This window comes from Pseudophryne corroboree, chromosome 6 (assembly GCF_028390025.1).
Source record: "Pseudophryne corroboree isolate aPseCor3 chromosome 6, aPseCor3.hap2, whole genome shotgun sequence".
NCBI lineage: Eukaryota > Metazoa > Chordata > Amphibia > Anura > Myobatrachidae > Pseudophryne > Pseudophryne corroboree.
The window spans coordinates 746,164,998-746,183,357 of NC_086449.1; the positions used below are offsets into that span (position 1 = coordinate 746,164,998).

The 18,360-nt window shown below is 44.4% G+C and overlaps 1 protein-coding gene across 8 annotated transcripts in view; it reads left to right on the forward strand.

Moving 5' to 3' along the window:
* The window catches only part of CALD1 (caldesmon 1), a 267,520-nt gene that overhangs the window by 208,237 nt on the left and 40,923 nt on the right, over positions 1-18,360 (forward strand). For 6 of the 8 annotated variants that reach the window (XM_063928509.1, XM_063928507.1, XM_063928506.1 and 3 more), the window contains 5 exons: positions 1,289-2,435; positions 3,892-3,969; positions 7,046-7,200; positions 12,429-12,684; positions 13,757-13,897. In XM_063928509.1, the coding sequence (XP_063784579.1) occupies positions 1,289-2,435; positions 3,892-3,969; positions 7,046-7,200; positions 12,429-12,684; positions 13,757-13,897 (1,777 nt within the window). The remainder of the gene's footprint in view (positions 1-1,288; positions 2,436-3,891; positions 3,970-7,045; positions 7,201-12,428; positions 12,685-13,756; positions 13,898-18,360) is intronic. The other 2 variants (XM_063928512.1, XM_063928513.1) reach the window with 1 other exon arrangement.

Below are 18,360 nucleotides of genomic sequence, written 5' to 3' on the forward strand. Positions count from 1 at the left end.
CCTTTATCCAATTCGTTCACGAGAAAAAAAAACCACGAAAATACATAGGGTCCGTGAAAAAACGTGGACCTACTGCATGTATTTACACAGCACTTACCGTGTAAAAAAGAGTCACTTATAGAGGATTTTGCTTCGCAATCCCCGATGAGTGCCGGCATCGGGGAAAATAAGCGCCGGTGATCGGGGCTAATAGGATTGCCCCCGGCGAACCAATTTGCCAAGGTAAATTACTGTGGCTAATTGGATGCCGCCCTTAATTTGAACATAGTAGCCATGTTTTCATGACAAGTCTACATTCTATTTCTCATTTTTGGGTTGTTTTACAAAACTAACCATGACAATCGCATTAGTACATCTTTGGGGTCCTGTCGTTATTTGGAATGTTTCTAAATGAATTTGGAAGATGACAGCAGATGGACCCTATCAGCCAACTACACCAAAGTGATTTTAATGGTTCATCTGGCACAACCTAGAAATGGCTGCGGCTCAGTGAGCACTGAGTGCAACAATGCAGGACGCTTTCTGTACATGCACAGGATGGGTTCTCTGCATACACAGGCGCCTCACAATCGGAGATAAATCTCTCATAAAGATATCATTAAAGCGTTGAATGTTTTTCTAACTATGGACCTCTACAACTGCCTTCTACCATCTACAGAACGATACATCTCTGTCTTGTCACTCAACCAGTATAACTAATTCAGTGGGAGATGTATGAAGAGGTGAAAAGAGTGAAGAAGTGCGCCAGTGGAGGAGTTGCCCATAGCAACCAATCAGCTGCCATCTATTTTTTTATAGAATGCACTTGAAATATGTTACCTTAAAGCTGATTGGTAGCCATAGGCAACTTCTCCACTGGCTCATTACTCTTCACTGCTTCATATATCTCCCTCTCTAAGACATAAGACATTTCCAATAAACTATCCCTGCCCTTTTTGAAATTTGCTTAGGTAGCAAGTAGCTTGTTCCATATGTAACTAAATGCTATACAGCCACCACTAATCTACCTCTAGTGATCGGGTGCCTGTCTCTTGGAATAAACCCGATTGTATGTTACTCAACGGACCTGAATTATGAGTGCCCCATTATTTCATATTACAGGGCATTTTTTTCATGTGATTTTTTTTTTGTCATTTTTTTTCAGTAATACACAAATCTAATCACTTGCTTAATTCTCCAAATTACCTACATTGATTAGTGTTGCTGATTGGGGAAGGAGACGGGGCAGCCAATTATGGTACATTACTGTATTTTCTGTTGTATCAATTTCAATTTTCTTTTTCTACAGCATCACAGTAGAAGAGAACAGATCTACTTCAATAACAAATGCTGATATTTCAACGGAAGATGAAGCTGCATTGTTGGACAGATTGGCCAAACGAGAGGAGCGGCGACTGAAGCGCCTAAAAGAGGCAATGGAACGTCAGAAGGAGCTTGATCCAACCATATCTATAACAACTAATGAAAGCTCATCAATCTCGAAAAGCAACAGAAATGGAGCAGAGGAGGTTGAAGTTAATGATGTCGCTCCTAAAGAAAATGACACTCAACCTCATAAAGTACAGCATGAAGTTGAAGAGACTGAAACAGTGGACACTTCATTTGAGAAGAATGATAGGAAAGAAGAGGTGGAACGCGTAGAAACAGATCAAGAGGAGGTCGAGCAGAATTTACAGGATGAGGCACCTGAGGAACCTCTCATAGAGGAAAATCAGGTAGAAGTGACTTTCCAGATTAAAAATGTAGAAGTTTCTAGATTCGATACAGATGGGGAAGTGCAAATAGAGGCTGAGGTATTTAGACAAGACAATGAAAAGGAGCAGGAGGAGAAAGACGCAGAAAAACGTAGAGAAGCAGAGGAGAGAGAGAGAATTGAAGAAGAAGAAGCTAAACGAGAGGCAGAAGAGAGGGAAAGAGCTGAGGCCGAGAGAAAGGAGGCTGAGGAAAGGGAAAGGATTGAGGAAGAAGCAAAACGTGAGGCAGCAGAGAAGGAAAGAGTTGAAGCTGAGAGAAAAGCTGCAGAGGAAAGGGAAAGGATAGAGGCAGAACAGCGAGAGAAAGAGAAAGCTGAGGCAGAGGAGAGAGAGAGGCAGAAGCGTCAGGAAGAAGAGAGGAAGGCAGCGGAGGTAAAGGCAGCAGCAGAAAGAAGGGCTCAAGAACAACTCAAAGCAGAGCAGAAAAGAGCAGAGGAGGAAAGGAAAAGACTAGAGGCAGAGGAAAAGCGGAAAGCAGAAGAAAAAAAGGCAGCAGAAGAGCGGGAAAGGAAGAAAGCAGAAGAAAAAAAGGCAGCGGAGGAGAAGGCTAGGTTAGAGTCTCTAAAAAAAAAAGAGGACAAATTCAAGGCAGAAGAGAGAAAAGACAAGAAAGCTGATGACAAACAGGTAAAAGAAAAGAAGGTGGAGGAAAAGAGCCAGCCAGCCTTCCTGAGGAAGCAGGTACATTTGTTTCACAGCACTTTTTGCACCTGTGTTTTTGAAAATGGAATGGCAGCCAAAATTTTGGACCTCACTCACACCCATGTTTTTCTGTTACATTTACTACCACTTCCTTGTGAACTTGTCTTGCTGAAAGCTGGGGTTTTTGCTTGCACATTAACACCTTGCTTACACCTCTCACTGCTAGAGCGGCATGACTAAGCTTCCTTTTCCCTTATGGCAAGGGACCAACCAGGCATGTGAAGCTTAACTGGATTTTTGAGGGTCACATTTTGGGGGCCACTGGTGGTGTTTGGTCACGTTACAACAAGCGTTTGGGTGTGTATCACAAGCTTCCATGAAGTCTAATGCACAGTCTCTCATTGGGCAGGCCACGGCAATATGGCGCTTCATTAGGGTATTAATCAACTGGCATGGACAACATTTTAAAGGACATTTCAAAGTAAAATAGCTAAAGAAAGCAGGAAATGAAGTCTAAATAATCAGTGACCTACTCTGTACAGTATGGCACGATTGAGTAATGGAGCAATTTAGGTTTCATTATGTGCCAACCAAAATAATACCTACATTACAATGTTGTTTACAGAGTAATGTTTTAATGATATCCCACCAAAAGCCACAAGAATGTACTTCGACCAATGGTAATTTTGGATTATATATCTCCATAAATTTGTATAAATAGATACAGTATGTTGTATCCCTGAAAATGGCTCTGAATGGACACCTAAAATATATTTTGTAATATTTGCAAATTAACAGTATAAAGTTGATTTATTGATAAGAAATCTGATGATGCTTTCCCCATGGTCCTAACCTTGCCTCTAGAATAGTTCTATGTATATGTTTGTTTACATTTCAGCTTTTAGAACATGGAAAAGAATGTTCCCATGAAAACTGTTGCTATTAATCGTAATGAACAATTACTGAAAGGCCTCTAATGGTTCATTATTATTATTGAACAGTATTAAATAGTATTATTCCTATCTGCTAATTTAATCATCTAAGTAGAACATCATAAAAGTTATACAGATTATCAGTACACGCTTTATTTAAGTAGCAGAATCTACGGGATGAGTTGGAATAGTTTTTAGAGCTGATACTTCACTCCCAACTTAAAGGGGTCTGTGGCCCTGTGGTGTTATAGGTCAGGGGATGGGGAACTTATTGACAGTTTATTTATTTTCCGGAATCATGGAATGTGACTTGCAAAGCAGGTTCTATAAAAGAAGTTCTACACAAGTCTCACATTTTTAGACATTTTGCTCTGAGAAAAAAAACAGGTCAGTCCTAGTTATAAATAAGTCCAGCTGTGCTGCAGGCAGCAATGCACTATTCAGCACGCTGCTATTGTCCAGCACTATATTTGCCTGCAAAAAAAGTGCACCTTGAGATCAATGTTGCACGTACACAAACAGTCCATTTTCTAGAGTCACATGTCAACCTTAAACATGACAAGGGAGAAGACAAAGAAAATAAGTTTGAAGCTAAAAAGGAAAAAGATGAGAAAGTGCGAGCAGGCTTCAGAAAAGAGGAGGTAAAACGTTTGACAATTTTTCTTTCTTTTTCTTATATTTTTAGATTTTTTTTGGTTATGTTTTATCTTCTTTTGTCTGTGTGGAGAGAATGTTGCTTAGAATTAGAGCACTCGTTACATTTGTCTTCAAAGAAATCCTTAACTGGGATTGTACACATGTGCAGTAGATAAAGTAGAAAAGGCTATAGAAAAAACGTATATAGCCAATCACAGCATTAGAATGATGCCAGCGTCACAGAGTATTTAAGCTCAACCAACACCTTCAGTGTCCTTGTGTAGGCAAGCTTAAAATTGGAAGGGCTGGGAAATCACATACCAAATCTGAGCATCTAAACATGGACAACTGCACTGAAGACGTGACGTGAATATTCAATCAAACTGGTTCATGAACATTGTGATGTCAGGCCCAGCTCTACTCTATCTTACATCTGTTGGTTCATGTAGGCAACTTAAACCCTGCCAGAAATGTCTTCTGGTCTCTATGATAAATGGGTTTTGTGAACTCTTTGGCCATAGAGGCTAAGCGTAAATGGAGGAAAATGGTGACCACTGCCTCCTACCTCATTCATGCTCCGTGTTAGGTGTACCCAACTTATTTTGAACTAGGAAGTAATTCAGAGACATTTATGAAAGCTTGGGCACAGGAGCTGGTGATCTAACCCATGCCAACCGGCCAAATGTTTCTTTTCATTTTCTGCACTAGGAAAATTTGATTGGTTGCTCTGGGTAACAGCAATTTATTCCTGCAACAGTTTTCCTAAATTTTGTGTACAACAAGGAGTAAGCTGGAGATGGAACAAACTTTGAAGAGATAAAGTACCAACCAATCAGCTCCAATCTTTGAAAAATTACAGAAGCGGATTGGTTTGTACTTTAGGGTAGATTTAAAAAAAATTATAATATTCTTGTTATCACTTGTTACGAATGTTAACTGGTGCTCCAGCCAATGAGCTCCTAACTATCAAGTGCTTGAAAAATGACAGTTAGGAGCTGATTGGCTGGAGCACCATTTGCAACTAGTGATAAGAATATCACTCATTGTAAAACTGCCCCTTTATCTCTTTCCAGGGTTTGAAACATCTTCCACCAAGGCACGAGCTATAGTGGACATTTAATTGTTATTTCTTAGGTTCAAGTCTCCCTTTTCTCAACCTGTTTTTTCCGTTTTCACTCTACTCAGTGTTCTAACAGTTTCTAAACTATACTTTAAAATATTTTACATACAGAAATAACACTTACATTTTACAAATAACTTGGACAATACAATAACAAATCCCTTGTAATACTCAAAGACTAACATGTTAATCAGCGAAAAACAACCGATTGTTCTGTACACTTCAACAAAATTTTCTGCATTACATTTTATTAGAAACGCAAACAATGGTGCAAATGGTGCCTTACAATATGGTAAGTATCAAAGCCACCTACGTTCTAGCTGTCACTACAGATTTATAAAGGGAGACTGATCAATGTTTGGGTGTAATTTGGTTTCAGAAGTCAGAATGTGAGGGGTTTGACTCAGGTACCACTGCCAAGGAAAGTACTTTCTTTTTTTTATTATTATAGTGCAGGTTGAAAAATGTTTCCTTGTCTGTCCTTGGTTGTTAGATCTGATCTGTCCCTCGGAAAATAGTTTGATGATCGTGTTTTTCCTACCGCTGTGACAGTGAGATATCTAATTGTCAGTACCTGCTAACAAATATACTGACTGCATATCGGCTTCACTGTATGCAACTGTGACATGAAATGCTTTAAGCAGAATGTTGGGGTAAAAGACTTCTATCATTTGGTGCATCCTGTCTAAAATCTACTAAAAAGCATTTCAATGTGATCTCTGTCGTTCCCAACATGACCTCGCAAACATACACTGTTTAGCAGAACTCCTTTGTGGGGCTTATACATCTACGGGATGATTCCCTGTCCTGACAACGCTGAATTGCCAATCGGCGACTAAAAACGGCAAACATCGATGATAGTCAATCCGTTGGTGAATTGGCAAAACACTGCATGTTAAAAATCCAACTCTCGCCGATCTCAATAACTTTTTGGTTGTAATCGGTGAATCAAGATTTTCTAACATGTTAGATTTCCCTGGTCCCCCGGCACAAGCATTGTCAGAACAGGAAACTGCCCCGATAACGGCCGACAGTGACTAGGTCGACACCTGAAATAGGTGGACACGGTCGACATGGAAAAGATCGACGTGAGTTTTATTTTATTTTTTGGGGTGTTGTTTTCTTCATAAAGTGACCGGAAACCCCTATTAGTGCTCCGTGTTCCCTCGCGCAAAGGTTACTATTCAAAATCGTAGTCCACGTGGATCGTAAAATATGCAAAAGTTCAAACAATGAAAAAAAATTGTGAAAAACTGATGTCGACCTAAAGACCATGTCAATCTAAAGCATGTCGACCAGTAGTGGTCAACCTAATGACTGTCGACCTAAAGACCGGATACTCCAGATAACAGCCTGATGTATGGGCCCAAGATGAAGCAATCCCTGATCACAACAATTCTAAACTTATTTTTTGTGAACAAAATGTTCTAATAGCCAATTTATGTATGGTATTAAAATATTGCTTAAAGCTTGTTGCCTATATACAGTACATGGAGGCAGCCAGATTCTCAGCTGACAAGACACTATCCTCTCTTTTCCCTAGAAATGTGTGACATCACTAAAGCACATTTTGCCCAATATTCATAAGGCGTTTATTTCTTCTTAGTGAATTGTGTACTCGTTTTGACAAAAAAACATTGCTACTCCCAGTGTATGTTGAAGGGAAGAGCTTTTTAATTTGGTTTAATCACTCCTATGCATTCCAACTGCTGAGTGTATGAAACAGCAGTCGCCACACTTTAAAAACGGTCGGGAGTTGGAGCTGGCTGCAAAAAACGAGCTGACGTGATTGGAGGTGACATCTGGCTAATCAATCATTCACCCCTTTTTATTATTTATTAAAGTGTGTATTAAGTTATTGATCAATCAGAGTTATAGATTTATAGGATATTGCTTGCAGTATGCTCTGCAACTAACTAACTTACTTTCTGTCTTCTTGGCCTTATAACTCTTCCTAACAGGTTAAGGATGCAAAATTTATTAAAGATAAGGGTCCTAAGGATGAATTAAAGGCCAACTGGGAGCGGAAAAAAGGATTTCCTGACAACAAATCTCAAAATGGTGAAAGTTTACATGAAGTCTCACCACAGAAGCTCAAGCATATTGACAAGTTTGGGTAATAAAAGTCTCTCCAATATGTATGTTTTGCTTTAAATGATAATAATGATAATTTAGGGATTACAATGTAGCCTCAATACGCGTACATCGCAAGATGCCTGGTGGGAGTTAGCCGACAGGTCTCATGTGACTAAGTGTCTTTTTCAGAGGAAAATGCATCTTAGTCGCAATGCGATATGACTAGGATGCACAACGAGTCTGTGCTGTTTAGCTTGATATGCGACACTTATATACAGTATCTGTGTGTGACTGAGTCTGTATATGTAGCACAATAAACCTGCATTGTAGCACTCTATACAGATTCAGAGACTAAGTCGCACATACTGTAGATATAGTTTTACATATCAAATTAATCAGCACAGTCTCTGCTAGTGCATGCTAGTCACATCATGTTGCGACTAAGACGCACTATTAGATTTAAAAAAAAAGTGTGAAAATTATTCTTGGTGCAAGCAGAGTCTCATGGGACCTGGCTCGCTGAGAGGGGCTGTTTGCTGCAACAGAATACATCTGCATTTGAGGGGAGTTCCAGTCTCCATTGTTTTCCAACCTCCTATTGCCCCTCAGTTCATTGCTTTTCTTCAGACAGGTGTAAAGCTAGGGGTGTGACATGGCTGACCGGCGGTCAGCATACTGATGCCAGGATCCCAGCAGCATACAGACGCCGGGATCACGGCGGGGAGAGGCGGATGCAGCAAGCTCCTTGTGGGCTCGCTGCACTCGCCACGCTGCAGGCTCGGTGGTGACCTGCAGTCACCACGGGTTCTATTCCCGCTCTATGGGTGTCGTGGACACCCACGAGTGGAAATAGTCCCTGTTGGTCGGCATGCCGACCGTTGGGATAGTGAGGGGGTGTGATGTTGGTGGTGGTCATGTGACCGTCAGTCTCCCGACCGCCGGTCACCTGAATACCACCCTAAAGCTATGTACACACTATACAATTATCTGGCAGGTCATCTGCCAGAACTTGCTGATTGTAATGAAAATCTGGTAATGGATGAGAATAAGTAACTATCGACCATTTGCTCCCAAACACTGGAGAACAAACAAAACCTGTCGTTCAGACAAATTGGTTAAACACAAATTTTGTTTTGCAGTGTTTGGGAGCAAATGGTCTATTGTCATTTGCTCTCATCCATTACCAGATTTCCATTCCAACCAGCTAGGTCTGGCAGATAATCTGGCAGATAATTGTATAGTGTGTACATAGCTTGAGGGTGGTATTCACTATTCAGGCGACCGTCGGTCGGGAGACCTCCACCAACATCCCGCCCCCTCACTATCCCGACGGTCGGCATGCCGACCAACAGGGACTATTTCCACATAAGAAGGTCTAGCATTGCCATTTCCCCATGTGTTGTTTCCCTGCATTCACTGTGTAAGGAGTTTGATGATTAAAAACAGTATCAGATGAGGTCCTACTTATGCACCCGGCACCTCCCCCAGGCAGCAGATACCTCTCAAGCTAGAGAGAGGTAGCTTCGGGGAAGCAATTGTGCCATCGCCTCGGCATTCCACACTAGGAAGCTGGGTAATCTCTCTTTGCTGTACCTCCCTTTACAATCAGATCCTTAGTGGCTACAGGAGAAATCGCTTAGTGATATTTCACTATGCAATTACTCCCACTTTCACTGTAGGTGGGAAGTGTCACTGATCCCGGGCACTGGAAGAAGGGGACCAAGGGACATATGCAGGCTGTAAGAGGGGATATGCAATTATCTTCCACTGCTGGAAGTGTGCAGATGGATGGAGAGATGCGTCAAACCTTGGAGAGAGATAAAGTACCAACCAATCAGCTCCTAGCTGTAATTTTTTTCAAACACAACCTGTAACATGACAGAAGCTGATTGGTCGGAACTTTATCTTTCGCCACATTATCTCTCTCAAAGATTTAATACATCTCCCCATGATACATAGGGGGTCATTCCGAGTTGATCGCTCGCTGCTGTTGTTCGCAGCACAGCGATCAGGCTAAAAATCGGCATTTCTGCGCATGCGTATGCACCGCATTGCGCAGGCACGTCGTACGGGTACAATGAGCATTGTGGGTTTGCACAAAGATTCCAGTCGCACGGCCGAACGCAGGAAGATTGACATGAAGTGGGCGTTTCGGGGTGTCAACTGACCGTTTTCAGGGAGTGCTTAGAAAAACGCAGGCATGCCTGGAAAAACGCAGGCGTGGCTGGGCGAACGCAGGGCGGGTGTGTGACGTCAAAAGCCGTCCCTCCATCGTTAGAATCAACGCACACGAAGAGTAACTACAGGGCTGGTCTTGTTTTGCACAAGAAGATTTTGCAGGCGCTCTGCTGCACAAGCGTTCGCACTTCTGCTAACCTAAAATACACTCCCCAGTGAGCGGCGACAATGCATTTGCACGGCTGCTAAAAATGCTAGCGAGCGATCAACTCAGAATGACCCCCATAGTTCTCACATCAAAGTTTTGTAGTTACGTCCCTGGTAAAACTAGATGTTCCCATGCCTCTAGTCTCAAAAAACGTTGTTTCCATTTTTCAGGCTCATTGAGACCACTTGGATTTTTCTGCCGCCTATTGGAGAAATTATAAACACAGGAAACACACTTTTCAATCGCCCTAGGCTAGAGTTCATTAATGCATATCCTTACACACATGTGCTTTATGTGGCATCCGGTCTTTAGTTCGGACAGCACTTAGGTTGACACTCGTTAGGGTGACCACTATTGGTCGACATGTATTAGGTCAACATGGTTATTAGGTCAACATGGCAAAGGTCGACGTGAGTTTTTAAAAAAAAAAATTTTTATTTTTATTTTACATATTTTATGATCCACGTGGACTATGATTGGGAATAGTCACCTTGCCCGAAGCATGGAGATCGAAGCGAGCCATGCAAGGGGACACGGTGCACCAGTCAGAGATACCCGGTCACTTTACAAAGAAAACAACACCAAAAAATATATTAAAAACTCATGTTGACCTTGTACATGTCGACCTAATAACCGTGTTGACCTATTTCAGGTGTCGACCTAGTCACTGTCGACCAATAGTGGTCGACCTAATGACTGGCAACCTAGTTACTGTAGACCTTATGATCCACACCCGCTTTATTTACATGGCAGCATTTCAAACATAGCATTTCTGCAAAACAGGGCGGTCAAAATGCTGAAATACCCTTTTTGTCTGTACTGGCACTTTTTAAAGTATGTTTTGTGAGATTTGCACATTTGACTATTTATAATTTTAGACCTTTTATTTTTGTCTCTTCTTTATTTGGAAATTTGTAGGCTACATTCCCGTACTCGTGTATCCGTAGAATGTGATATGTGTGCTTGTTATCAGTTATTACTAGTCAGCGACGGACTGGGGCTCTAAATCAGCCCGGGCAATTGTGACCGCACGTGCGATCGTCACGGGGCCGCGCAGCCACGATGTACGGGGGGGGTGCCGCGAGTCATGGGGGCCTTCCCAGCTCTCTGAGGGACCGAATCGGCCCACCTGCTCATGTGCCATTAGTACCAGATGGCCAGTCCGGCCCTGTTACTAGTATAAAATGCCTATCTGATGTCTGACCACTAGCCTTTCCATCCTGCTTCTATACATGTCCCTGCTGCCATTTTTATCCAGAATCCACAGCTGCTGGATGACACTTCTTATTTCTAATTATAAAGGGCTTGGAATGAACTTGTCATCTTTGACCCAAGAAAGGCTTGGGAAAGCCGAATTGCTGTAGCTTATATGGCTTCTGTTAATTTTTTCACAGAACAGTTCCAATGAATAGTAAAAGCCTATCATTCCCATGCCAGGAACATCTTACTTTTAAATCCAGTCTAGATTGTTTTTGGCCAGCTGACTCTTTACGCAGGTCCTTTATTGATTTAAATCTACTGTGTATCCAGTATAAGCTGAACAAAGGGAAATGCATTACAGAACCCAACAAGACATACATAGCACAAAGCAGGACTGTGTATAGGTTTATGCATGCACAGTAGGAGTGATATGGAACCCGTATTGAGCTTCAAAAAGGTCATACACGCGGATGAGACCTTAATAAAAATGCGATTTATATGACATAGGGACTAATTCAGGTTGGATCGCAAAGAGCGATCCAACCGGAATTTTTGCGATTGCCCCGCGGGCGCATGGATAGTGCCCGTCCTGCGCATGATCCCGCGTTTACTGTGGGCACCTCACAGAAAATGCAAACGCCTTTGCCTGTCAATCAGACAGAGGCGTTCGCGGGGAGGGGTAGCAACGCTCCGTTTCCAAGGCAGAGATGGAGCGTTGCGGGGGCGGGCGTAAAAATGGTGGCACGAACCGGGGGCGTGGCGTGGGCATTATCGAGGCGGCTGCATGATGTCACACTAAAATGGCAGCGGGCCTCCTGCGGGCGCAGCCAGGCTGTGCCAGCAGGAGGCTACCCTATGTTTAGCGATCACACTGAAATTACGGTGCGACCGCAATTTCAGCGTGGTCAAGGGGGGGGTTTAGCATGCTGGGCGGCCTTGCCCTGCGATGGGCGATCCCCAGCATGCGATCCAAAGGATTGCAAATTCTGCTACTTAGGTCCATAATACATCTTTCCCATGTTTTCCAAATAGTTTTTTGTGTATATGTATAAAACACAGATTTTCCCACTCTGTATCACTTTCCATTCAAATGAAATAAAAATATTTTTAATACAATGTAGGTGTTGATTCTGCACAAAAAAGATCAAGTAACTGGGTAACTTGGTAAAAACTATGCTGCACTGCAGGTGGGACAGAAGTAACATGTGCAGAAAGAGTTAGATTTGGGTGGGTTATGTCCAAACTGAAATCTAAATTGCACTGTAAAAAAAACACAAAAAACCCAGAAGTTTGCACCCCTTGTATTGCAACATGGGGTGCACTGGTGTATTTATAATGGCGTATCTATAAAATCTTCAGCAGTACTACTTGTGGCCAGCAGGTGTAAATACAGAACCAAGTGCCTCTTTCATTGCTTTTTAACCTTTAGACTCAAGTCTTACTGACACTTGAAATGAGATCTAGACTATTTTAGGGCCATATGAATATACGTTGTAAATGGGTTGGGGCTGAAATACCGGCATTCGGGATGCCGGCTGTCAGAATACCGACCGCAGGATCCCGATGGTCAGAATCCCCACAGATTAAACTTGCTTCAAGCTTTTGGCATTACACATATGTGTTTACAATATATTTTGCATTTCGGTTTCCTGTATATCTTTATTTTATGTTGTATTTTTTAGTGGTGTGAAAGGTCAGCCAAGCACTGATGAGGCAGACTCTGGGTCCAAGGTGGAAGCAGGAAAGAAAGTGGATGAATTGCGGCGCCGCAGAGGTGAGACGGAAACCGGAGACTTTGAGAAGTTAAAACAGAAACAGCAGGAAGCCTCCATGGAGCTGGAGGAGCTGAAGAAAAGACGTGAGGAACGAAAGAAAATTATGGAAGAGGAGGAACAGAGGAAGAAGCAGGAAGAGGCAGAGAGAAAAGCCAAAGAAGAGGTAGGACACAGTCACTACAGATGGCAGAGGCAGCCATTTTGTCCACTAAACAATCATTTTGTTCTTTCCACATATCTTATGGTAACAAATTTTTATTAGCAATGAGTACATTATAAAGATTTGATTTTTCAATCCTGTCACAACGATCAACAAAAATGACTCATGGGGTCATTCAGATGTGGTTGGAGTTGCTATCACTGCAGCTTACATAGAAGCAGCAGCAATAGCTGTAATATGGTAATGTAGCAGGAGGAGTCACGCCCTCCTGCTGCATTACTGATCCGACCTGCGTCCAAGGACATAGTGTCGGGTCAACTCTAACACCATTGGCTGGCTGCGTGACCCATGGGAACACGCAAACTGGCTGCTGCAGCTGCTACCTAGATGACAGGAAATCTCCTTCCTCTGACAGAAATCCTGGTCTCATCCCTTCCCTGCATCGGCGGCAACACCAAGAAACCCCACCTCCAATCAGCATTAGACTGTCAATCACTGACAGTCTGATGCCGTCCTGCAGCTGTCATCACAGGACCAGTTTGTGCTTGTACAGAACGGGTACTGCACATGTGCATAATCGGTACCTGGCTACGAACACAGCAACTCTACACTTTAGTGCATATATCTCCTGAAAGAAGAAAAAAAGAAAATTAACCATCATAAAAAGAAAAAAAAAAAACGATTTATCCTTACAAAGAAATTTGGCTCAAATAGGGTTGAGGTTACCAAAAGATAAAAAAGGGGCAGACTAGACTGGCTAAGTGGTTCTCTGTTAAATTCTAGGTTTCTATGTCACACCACTTTCAGGTGACTTCCATGTGGCACAGTGATTCATAACCTCGGTCCTCAAGGCACACTAAAAGTCCAGGTTTTAGTGATTTCCATGCTTGAGCACAGATGGTTAAATCACAATAAGTGAGGTGCTAATTAATTCACCTGTGCCCAAGTATGGCTATCCTTAAAACCTGGACTGTAAAGTGTGCCTTGAGGACTGTAATTAGGAATCCCTGATGTAGAAAAATAAAAATACTTCTCTTTAATACATAACCAGTGCTGTTTGTATAAATTATTTTAGGAAGAAAAGAAGAGGCTTAAGGAAGAAATAGAAAGGAGAAGAGCTGAAGCTGCAGAAAAACGGCAGAAACTTCCAGACGATGGTGTACCGGAAGACAAGAAACCCTTTAAGTGTTTTACCCCAAAAGGTTCATATCTTAAGGTACAGGCACAAAATCATTTTATTTTGATTTATTAAAGTTTGTTTTTTGTATATTGTGGTGTTTATGCATTTTGTTTTCCTTTTGTTTTTGTTTTTTAAACTACTTTATTTTACTTACGTTTCATTGTTGGGATGTCAATGGTGGTCATTCCGAGTTGTTCGCTCGTTGTCGTTTTTCGCAACAGAGCGATTAGGTGGAAAATGCGCATGCGCATGGTACGCAGCGCACATGCCCTAAGTATTTTAACACAAAACTTTGTAGATTTACACAAGCTTGAGCGACGTTTTTTCATCGCTCGAGTGATCGTAGTGTGATTGACAGGAAGTGGGTGTTTCTGGGCGGACACTGGCCGTTTTCAGGGAGTGTGCTAAAAAACGCAGGCGTGCCAGGTAAAAACGCAGGAGTGGCTGGAGAAACGGGGGAGTGTCTGGTCGAACGCAGGGCGTGTTTGTGACGTCAAACCAGGAACTAAACGGACTGAGGTGAACGCAAACTAGGAGTAGGTCTGGAGCTACTCAGAAAACTGCTAGGAATTATTTAGTAGCAGTTCTGCTAACCTTTCGTTCGCTATTCTGCTAAGCTAAGATACACTCCCAGAGGGCAGCGGCCTAGTGTGCTAAAAGCAGCTAGCGAGCGAACAACTCGGAATGATTGCCTATGTACCTTTGCAATAGAATTTTGGAATACTCTTTTCAGCCTGTTATTTGAGAACCTGGAACTCTGGGGTCATTCATATCTGATCGCTGGGCTGCTAATTTTGCTGTCCTGCGTTCAGATAGTCGCAGCCTCCAGGGGGGGTGTATATTCGCCGTGCAAGTATGCGAAGCTATGTGTACACCGAGCTGCTAAAATCCACTTTGTGCAGTCTCTGCGCAACCCAGGACTTACTCCTACAGTGCGATCACATCAGGCTGATTGGGGCCGGAGCTGACGTCACACACGCTCCCTGAAAACGCTTGGGCACGCCTGCGTTTTTCCAAACACTCCCATTAAACTGTCAGTTGCCACCCACAAACGGCTTCCTCCTGTCAATCACCTTGTGAATGACTGTGCGAATTGAATTTTCACACCCTCCCATCGCTGACCGACGATGCCCGTTGTTGTTGACCGACGCGCGTGCGCATTGTGGTGCATACACATATGCAGTTAGTACCTGATCGCCCGCTGTGCACAGCACCGATCAGATCTGAATGACCCCCTCTGACTTTCTGCAGCCAAAGAGCTTTGTGTCTTCTCATGGCAGGCAACTGATTTAAAGTCTACTCTAGCATAGGTGTGCACAGGGGGGGTGCCTGGTGCGCACAGGCACCCCCTAATGTCTGGCACTCCGATCTCACATGCCTGATGCAGCGATCGCTGAGCAGGCTGATTACTGTCCCCTCTGCGCTGCACCCTGTCAGGACTGCATTACTGACCGTAGGCCTGGGTTAATCAAGGGTGCCACTGCCACCGGCTTTCAAATTCCCAGCTCCACCTCCACCTCCATGTACAAAAACAGTGTGATGTGACGTGATTACATCATGCTGCTCGCACACCCACCTCTTTCCTTCTATGCTATGCCAACGCCAGCCACTGATGAGGAGCAGCATGCAGCCAGCGTTCCTCTTAGGAAGACAAATTCAATACCGGCAGGCGGTCGGCAGCAACATTGACACGTCACTCGTTTTTCCAGCAGCAGCAGTACTAGTCTGCGACTGTCCGTGTCCTTGAGTGACTGACTTGTAAGTAAGCTGCTGCAGCTTGCAGGGGAAAGAGAGGGGGAGCCAGACCAGGCTGAGGAGGAGCAGTGTAATTGCAGTGAGTGCCATCAGGCGTGTTTGTTTGGTGCACACCACAACATCTGACAATGTATCTGCTTTATTAGGATTGCTACAAAGGTGCATATTTTATATGCGTTAACCGTCAATAGATGGTGCTAGACACGCACAAAAGGCAATGCTAGACACACCCCTCCAACGGTGCTCCCCCTAATAAAATGTGCTGCGCACGCCAGTGTACTCTAGGCTGCTATTACTACACTCTTCCATATTGTTCTATTTATCTAGTATAGAGTAATAGAATAGTGATGGCAGGGTAAATGATATGAGACATCTGGGGGAATTCAGTTAGCCGCGGTAATTTACTGGGCGAGATAAAGGTGCTGGAATTGAAGAACCCCGGACCTTAAACCAGAGGCTACCACCCTTTTTCACATGCAGTAAATTACCACATCTAATCTAATCATATATATATATATTAGCCCAGATCTGTCACTCTGTGACTGTGTGACTGACGCTGGGCAGAGTCAACTGCAACTACGGGGCGCTACACCATGGCCTGTGGCAGCAGCAGAGTCAGGTACAAGATGCCCAGTGACACTACCTACAGTATAGGTGACCATGGCCAGAAGGTAGCAGCAGCGACAGGTTCTTCCAGCATCAGCAGGGAGGGGAACACAGCCGATATGGAGGGTACTTGGAAGCAGCAGGTGGGCGGGCGCAGCTCCTCTCCCGGGTAGACACCATGCCTGGTAGCTTACACCCACACCCCATGCCGGGGGACGCTTCCTCATGCACCCCTATAGCACCATCTGCCGCATACAGACGGGGGGTGCCATGCTGGCTGGCAAGCGGAGCAGAACATGTGCAGCGGGATGGCGCCAGGATGCCACACTCTCCAATCCCCATTGCTGCTCCGACGGAGCACCCTCCGTCTGCAACCTAAGGCCACCCCATGCTCCTCTCCAGGGAAAACACTATGCCTGCCGGATGACAGCCATCCTGCAAGGCTGGGGACGCGATCGCCTGACTCGCAATAAAATCACCTGCCGCAGCAACACAGTGTGGAGGCAAGCTGCCCTTCACTCGGGGCGGACCATAATGCAGTCGGCTGTGCAACAGCCGCCGCACCTCACAAGGCCATCCAAGGTAGCCCCATATCTGGCCCCACCTCCTTCCCCAAATACCCCACCACTCCACCACCCCCTGCACCTCCAGACAACCTTCCCCATCCGCCTACCCCACTCCCCCCCTCCCCTGCACACACCACACCCCCCAATACCCTCCCCTGTCCACCCACCCACCACATGTGGATCTCCCCAACCCATGGCACCTTCAGACACCATCCCCCTGGCCCCCGCACCCACAACTCGCCCAAGCACAACACCTCCAGTCCCCTCCCCCATCCCTCACCCATAGGCTGCAGCATATACAGACACCGGGCGGCCACCATCCACTCTCTACCTCGCACCTGGCCATTCACCACTCATAGCACATCGGGGACCCCCTCCCTAATCCACGTACCCCTTGCAACCACCACTTCACCAACCACAGTGCCTTTGCCACCCTCCACAATCCACCTCCAACCACCCCAAAACCTAGCTACTACAACCTCTACCCCTGAACCTCAACCACCCGCACCTCCCCCACCAGCAGCACCTATGAACCCCCTCTGCCATATACAGCACCCCCTCTGAACCCACCTCTCCACCACCCGTCCCTCCCTCGCACACAGCACGCCCCTACCCGCTTCACCATTTCCATCCCACCCCCACCCCCACAGCCAACCCTCCACCACTCACAGAATGTAAAGACCCCATTTGCAACAGCAATACAACTATTGAACACCTCAAAGTTGTGCAGGGGTTAAGGGGGCGTTGCCCTTTACATGGTGTGAAGAGCGCCCGTAGGGTGCAATGAATCACCTAGTTGCTATATATACTACAATGTGTTGATATGCATCTGTCTGATGTATTTTTAAGGAATTTGAGCTGATTAGTGTTATTATTAATGTGTTACTGAGTACCCATCAGGTATTTAGGTGGGCTGGGGTACAATTATGTTACACCCCCTGATGAAGTCCGTTCTGTGACAAAATACGTTGGTCGTGGCCTGCTGATGGCGATGTGGTGACGCCACGTGCTGTTCCCAGTGCCCGGAGACGCTACCAGGAAGTGTAACAGTGTAAAAGAATTGTGGCTGTGGCGGGAGAGAGAGACGCCAGGCAGTGTGAAAATGCTAGCACTGGGCTAAGTGACCATCCTCAATATCCTGCTCCTAGATGTACAGTATGTGAGCATTATATATATATATCCTACATTGACTGATGCAGTAACACCGTGATGGTATGTGGCTATATGATGGTTGATATCAGTCGAATAGACAAGTGAGGGAGTAATATTGGGCTATTACAGGGACCATTCCACACAAAGTTTAACAGTTGTAAGGAATTTGTTGATGGGAGTTTTGTAACACATGACCAGGAGCCGGGGTTAGGGTACTGTCTCTAGTTACTGTTTACCTACCTTAATTACTGATGCATGTGTGCACTCATACATCTTCAGTCTCATATATCATGTTTCCAACAGGCATCCTGGCACAAAATTACCATTTGTTCCACTATAACATTTGTATTATTACTGATATTTTTACTACATTTTTTATGTCTGGGTTTGTTTTTTAAAACAAAACAATTCATGGATATC